Source organism: Nicotiana tabacum, chromosome 6, assembly GCF_000715075.1.
Source record: "Nicotiana tabacum cultivar K326 chromosome 6, ASM71507v2, whole genome shotgun sequence".
In the NCBI taxonomy this organism is placed as follows: Eukaryota; Viridiplantae; Streptophyta; class Magnoliopsida; order Solanales; family Solanaceae; genus Nicotiana; species Nicotiana tabacum.
In genome coordinates, this window is record NC_134085.1 from 2601818 (window position 1) to 2609338 (window position 7521).

The window sequence follows — 7521 nt, forward strand, 5'->3', positions numbered from 1 at the left end:
CATATTCAGAGGAGGAGCACTGATGCACCGGTGAGGAGGTGTGAGCGACTGACTGTAGTGGGCACGCGGAGAGGTAGAGAGCGACCTAAGAAGTATCGGGGAGAGGTGATCAGACAGGACATGACGCAACTTAGGATTACTGAGGACATGACCCTTGACAGGGAATTATGGAGGTCGAGCATTAAGGTTGTAGGTTAGGGGAAAGTTGTGAATATTTCTACAGCACAATAGAGTGAGACTAGCCAGTTAGGAGTTAGACTAAGAATGCCATTGGTCGTCTATTGATGCAGGGCTTTACCTGCTAGTTTTTACTATACCAGCCATCTATTTCGTATTTCGTATTCTGTATTTCATATCTCTTATATTGCTGTTATTGTATTATGCATTTTTATGGTACTAATATATCGTCTCCTGTTGCTTTTTTTTTTGAGCCGAGGGTCTCCTGGAAACAGTCTCTCTACCCTTCGGGGTAGGGGTAAGGTCTGCGTACATATTACCCTCTCCAGACCCCAATTATGAAATTATACTGGGTCGTTGTTATTGTTGTTGTTGGTAAATATGATTCTAGTATTATGTATGTTTTGATTGATATGTTATTATTATATCACCAAAATAAATAATGTGAATCACAATAGGGAAAGTGTACTCTGAACATAGACAGTAATTTTTTTTAAAGAAAAAATATATAATGTATACTCCATTCGTCTTAATTTATATGATACGATTTGGTGAATTCAGATATGGAATCTTCAATATTTTTAAAATTTTAATGTATCTAGAGACTACATAAAAAAAATTATAAGTTAAAATAATAAAAAATATAAAAAAATATGGAAAATAGCGGCAAAAAAAAAAACTTATTTAACTCTAGTGTCACATGGAATAAACTTATAACTACTACTAAATGACGATTCTTTCAAAAGAATTATATCTAGTTTTTTATTTGTTATTGTGTCAGTACATAAATATATATGTTTTCCAACAAGATATAAAACCTTTAATATTTTCTTTTCTTTTATTTATATGTGTGTGTGTGTGTGTGTGTGTGTGTATATATATATATATATATATATATATATATATATATATATATATATATATATATATATATATATATATATATATATATATACACACACAATTACTGAGGACATGACCCTTGACATGGAATTGTGGAGGTCGAGCATTAACGTTGTAGGTTAGGGGGAATTTTGTGAATATTACTACAGCGCACTAGAGTGAGACTAGCCATTTAGGAGTTACTCTTAGGATGCTACTGATCAGCTACTGATGCAGGGTTGTATCTGTTGGATATTAGTATACCTTACATCCTTTTTCCATCCTTTTCGTATTTCTTATATTGTTGTTATTTTGTTATTTTATGTTATATATTTTATGTTATTTATTATGAGTCTATTGATAATACTAATATATTGTCTCTTGTTGCTCTCTTGAGCCGAGGGTCTCCTGGAAACAGCCTCTCTGCCCCTCGGGGTAGGGGTAAGGTCTGCGTATATATTACCCTTCCCAAACCCCACTTGTGGGATTATACTGGGTTGTTGTTGTTTTATACATTTAATTAATAAATCAAATAAGAACCAAAAAAGAAGAAAAAGGAAAAGGAAAAAGATAAAACTTCCCAATAAAATCGATTTTTTTTTTTTCACTATATAAATTTGAACATGCAAAAGCTCAGATTTTGACCACCCCGTAAAAAAAACCCATAGAACTCTTCTCTCTCTCTCTCTCTCTCTCTCTCACACACACACACACACACACACACACACAGAGCGGCGATGGCTTTGAGGTCGAGTGCATCCAAGCTTATCAACTCCTCCCAATCCCTCCTTTCCAACGCCGGTCAGTTCCTACCTCTGCTTACTCATTCATGGTTTTTTTCTTCAATTTTTTCCATTTATTCTCAATTTGTGTTTTTTTCCTTCATTTTTTCCATTTTATTATCAATTTGTGTTCTTTTTAATCTATTTTGATTTTTATTGGATGTACTTTGATGGGTGTTTTCTGTAAATCTATCGGTTTTATTGTAGCCCCTTGAATCGAATCGGTTATTTTCATGGTTTTATTTTCTTCTAGATCTGTTTGATTGTATTGTGAACCCCCCACCCGAACCCACCCAAAAGAGGAAAATGAATTCTTTTTATGCATCGCACCTATCATTTCTATTGACATGTGTTTGCGAACCAGGGATCAAAAGAAAATCTCAGGCCAATGAGGTTTAACTCAACTGGTTAGGCTTATTAGGTATCTTGGCCAACTACATTTCTTGGCCAACAGTAAAAGTTGGTTCAGTGTGACCAGGAGGTCGCGGGTTCAAGCCATGGAAGCAGTCTTTTGCAAAAGTGCAAGTTAATGCTGCATATATATTACATAAGAACCAATGTGGTCCGATCCTTTCCTGAATCTGCGTATAGCTGGAGCTTAGTGCACTCGGCTGCCCCTTCTCGCAAGCGAAAGAAAATAATTTGTTTTGACCAATATGTATATGTTTACTCCAGCATAATGTTGTTATAATGAATTTATACAAATTGGATTAAGGGAGCTGTTGGTCAAATTTAGTTCACTTTATACAAATTTGTTTTCCTTGCTTTTCCGTGAAGCGAGGAAAAGTGATAAGCCTCTTTTCGCTTAAAGCATGAAGCGAGAAGCGAAGCGCTCGCCTTTTTGAAGTGAAGCAGAATTAAAAAAAATACTAAAATAATTACTGCATAGACAACACATGTTACACATGCAACCACATACAACAAATGTAAATGCCAATACAATTGGCAATGAGACTAAGGACAAAAGATGGAGAACTGAAGAAACAAAATTTGGCAGCATTTCGCTGCAATTTTAAGGTCTGAAACGAAAATAAGAAAGAAGAAGAAGAGAATGAGAAAAATAAGAAGAACTGAAGGGGGGAAAAAAATTTGGCAGCATTTCGCTGCTATTTTAAGCACTGAAAAGAAGAAGAAAATATACCTGGGCTTGAAAATTGAAACCCTAGTCGCTGCTTGCTCTGCTTATCGCCGATTTTGAGTTTTTTTATTTGTCAGTGACTTAAAAAACAGAAGCGAGCGCTTCCATCGCTTCTCGCCTTTTTGGCAAAAGCGGATGCTTCAACCTACCTATTACGCTTCACCCTACAGAAGCGAAACAGTGGCTGCCTCGCTTCGCGTCACGCTTAAAGCGCTGAAGCGAGCGCTTTTCACAACACTGGTCTGAAGCTAAGCTTAGTTTATTACTATAATGGAAGTGCCATGGTTTAATGACACCTTTTTCTTTTTCCCTTTTTCCTATTTCTGAGGATTGGTGGCCTTAGTACATTTTCACATAGCAAGTTACATACTTCTGGTACTTGCAGTAAACCGTAAAATGTCATTTTTAAAAAGTGCTGTTGGCCTAGTATAACTAATTAAAAGCGTCACCTCTCTGATAGCTTAAACTTGTCAATGATGTGATTCACACGATTCAACATGGTACTAGAGCTGTGTTCCGTCACTGTCACCTAGAAGAAATTAATAAAGTAATGACTAATTAAAGACAGTATCTTATCTCTTATATGTTAAACTTTTAGATGAGGTGGTTCGGATTATTAAACATAAAGTGATGTATTTGGCAATACTATAAGGTTTTGTAAATAGCTTTCTCTTTTAATTCAGCACACATGTACAAATTTTTTGACTTGAAATCCCCGATTTAGTGATTAACCTTCGCACGATCATAAATATATGATGTGTACAGTTTGTTCTGCACATAATATGAAGGTGAAAGGAGTTGATCTCTTAACCATTCATAAAAATAAATATGATGATGAAAGGGGCTGTCATGTCTTTTGTCTTTTTGGTTTCGTAAATATTGAGTTCGACTCTTTTCCAGCAGCTAATCTCTCCGTTTCCTCTAGTCAGGTCTTAGATTCATTACACGTGTCCCCTTAACAAATTAATGGTTCGGATTTATTTTCTTTGGCCCAATGTTTTGACCTAGTTCAAAGTTCTCTCTCTTTTCCACTGCCTGAAAGTATCCCTTCCTTTCCTCCGAAATGTGTCAAAAGAATTGCATGTAAACAAATCTAACACCAAGTCAAACCAAAAGTAGCGGCTTCCTTTGAGAAAGAGCTTCCTTTGAGAAAGAGGTCGATAAAGATTTTTGCAGTGTCGGTGAAATGAGCTTCTGAAATTGCTTCCATGGCGGGCAGGTCTGTAATGGGGTGCAAAATAAAGCTTATTTGGGTTCTTAATTCAAGTTGAGGCTCCTTCACTTCGATTGAGATTTAACTATGGAGCCTTGTTGGTGGAAGTTGCATTAGTCTTCATTTCTTCGGCAACCAAATTTTGCCGTTTTCCTCTCTTTTTTTTCAAGTCTAAAATAGAGAAAAGCAGGTTTTTATTTCCAAGAGAACATAATCAGTCTTATAGAAAATTGTAGGAGGATATCCTTATGGTGAACTGTGGATTGTACTGTGAGGCTGTGAGCAATTCCATCTGTAAAGATGATAGTACCGCGTGAAATTTCAACATGTATCTACTTTCATTTTAGCCTATTAAAGGGTGAACGGCATTATAGGGTCATTTTTTTGATCATTAAGATATTATAGGGTCTTTTCTTGAATCTTTGAATAATCCATCTGAGGCCCGGCCTCAAGATTTGAGATTCTGGGCAAGGACTTGGAAGAAGAAAATGAAATAGGAACAAGCGCCTCAAGATTTGAGATTCTGTAAGTAACTCAGGGCAAGGACTTGGAAGAAGAAAATGAAATAGGAACAAGCGCGCTGGTTGTTTAGTTCGAAATGGAGATTCATTTCCCCTATGATTCTAGGAACAATCCTCACCGTCCTTTCAATTCTATCCATAAGCCTCCATTGAAGAAGCCAATTAAACACAAGAAAGAAAAGAGACGATGACCTTATGCTTGAATAGCCTTCTTCTCAAAAGAAGCGAAGACGACTCGAAACTTTCTTGACAAAATTGCGTTCATGATCCAACACTGTTCATCTTCTCTTGCTTGAAAGATTTGGGAGGAAGTGGAAGGGGTTCTTTTCTGGCTACAGAGCAGAGAGAGAGGAAGAGAGATACAGTTAAAGTATTTGGATTTACCAAGCAAATTTGAACCACTAGTTTGTTAAGGGAACGCTTGTGTTGACTTTGAGACTAAACTGGAGGAAATGGAGGGATAGGTTATTGGAGAGGAGCTAAATCCGAAAATATCATCATTGGTGGATTAGTTGTTGCAGTATAAATCTTTAAATTTGTGCCCTGGTTGTGAGAAAAGTTGTGTCTCAGACCTCTTGTTTCTCTTCCAACTGTCATGGGAAACCTGGTGCAACAAGATCCATGACGGAGATGGATAGAGTATGAGGAAAATGATGGGGAGAAATGAAAAAATAGATTATATGGGCCTTTCTTTTGAATATATCCTCTGGAATTCTTCATAGCACTCTATCACGTACCTTGAAGCATATAAAAGCCTTGTTTGGAAACACGTTTAAATGACTTGATGGGGCATATACACATTCATTAACGTTTGGCAACGTTTACATACGCTAATATGTGTATTAGTCAATGTGATTTTTCATGCTTTGGTAGCAGCTGTACTTGGGGTAATTTTGACTGGACGTGATTATTTGCTGATAGAATTGAGTAAACTTTTCCTACAATAACTTTTTCCCATGCTAGAACTTTGACTTTTTTGTTATGTTACATTGGACATTATTAACTTGTAATCACATTGGAATCTGGTGGCCGAAACAAAGAAATTTCTCAAAATTATTTAAGCAACTTCATATCAAATGGAATATTTCAATTTTTTTAGCATAAGATGGAATCTCATTTGCTGAAGTTTTTCTAAGTTGCCACTGAACAATTGCTTGAAAAACTGCCATTCTAACCGTCTTATGTCATCGATAAACATCTATAAGTAAAGAGCTATATAGCATGTTTGATCAAGCTTCTAAAATGAACTTATTTTGAAAAGTGCTTTTCTCAGAAGTGCTAATCAAAATAGTACTTTAAATAGTACTTTTGGTGAGGAACAATTTGTATTTGGCTAATTAATTTGAAAAACACTTTTGAGCGACAATTAGTATTTGGCTAGGCTTTTAAAAAGTGCTTCTAGGTGTATTTTTCACAAAAGCTTCTTTGGAAAGAAGCTAATTTTTTCCGCTTCTCAAAAAATGCTTCTACTCCTACTCTAAAGCACTTTTTTTCCTTTTAAAAGCTTGGCCAAACATTTAACTTTGGAAAAAAGCACTTTTGGCCGAAAAGAAGCTTGGCCAGACAGTCTATAAGTTGAGGCTCCAAAATAATCACTTTCAGATTTCATGCAAATTAGTTCATTTCCCTATTTATGTGTCTTTTACCGCACCTCTTTTACGATGATAGTATGTTGGGTTTTGGCTAAAAGAAAGATGATTGTATGTGATATTCTACGTCAAATGCCTTTGCGTATTGATAAGGTGATTTTATGTAATATTCTGCATCAAATGCCTTTGTGTATTGCTGCATTCCGTGCATTATGTGAACTTTCCATACTCTGTCATTAGACTTGTATTAATAGTAGTTTCATTTGTTTTGGTCCCTTGCAACTCCCTTTTGTTTAGCGTTGAAGTTTGAATGCTCATTGTGTTTGCATCTGACTTTCTATATTATAACTACCTTTCATTCAAGTTCCAAAGAGGTTCATGCTTTTATACATCGCACCTTGCTGAAATTTAGAAACTTTTTGATTCAACAGTGAACAGAGGAATCCACTCAACTACTGTAAGAAGAATGGGTGGACATGGCCATGATGAGCCATTCTATCTTCACGCGAAGCACATGTACAACTTAGACAGGATGTCTAATCAGAAGCTGAAGATGACCCTTGGTGTTTGGTCTGCAGTCGCCATTGGTGTTATAGTCCCAGTTTATGCTGTCGTCTTCCAGCAAAAGAAAACTGCTTCTGGCTAGATCATCTTCTTATTTGTGTCTGCCCCCACAATAATGCATCAGTTCTGGCTCTTGCTCTTGTGAAGACTAAAACCGATTGTTCTAAAGCCTTGAATAGCTTTCATTTTAGCTTAGTTATATACAATGGTACTTGCTTTTCTTTTTTCAACGGCGACAATGGGCGTTATGCCTGTTTCTTAAATAATATTTTCTGAACACTCAAAACAACTCGATTGGAGTGTTTTGTTTACCATGTACTGGAATTTGTACAGTTTGATATCTTTCTTTCCTAATGACTTGATGTCATATCTGGATTTTATAACACCGTCTATGTTTTAGTTTTATCTTTCAGCTGATAGGTGATGTTTCACCAAAGTGAAAGCAAATGATGATTTTTCATTCCTTTCAGGTCCTGGATAAAGATGATAGTTCTAAAGACAAGAATGAGATGCATTTTCAAACATGATTTGAGATGCATTTCAATAGTGTAAGGAATTTTTGTAAGATAAGTGGAATTACTACAACAACAACATACCCAGTAAAATTCAATTAGTGAGGTCTGGGGAGGGTAGGATGTACGCAGACCTTACCCCT

At 36.0% G+C, this 7521-nt stretch overlaps 1 protein-coding gene across 1 annotated transcript; it reads left to right on the top strand.

The window, feature by feature from the left end:
- Nucleotides 1–1687: 1687 nt before the first annotated feature.
- Nucleotides 1688–7246, top strand: LOC107787650 (uncharacterized). The gene is made up of 2 exons (XM_016609254.2): nt 1688–1860; nt 6734–7246. Exons 1-2 carry the CDS (start codon nt 1797–1799, stop codon nt 6946–6948), a joined length of 279 nt encoding a protein of 92 aa, XP_016464740.1. The 5' UTR covers nt 1688–1796; the 3' UTR covers nt 6949–7246.
- The last annotated feature ends 275 nt before the right edge of the window (nt 7247–7521 follow it).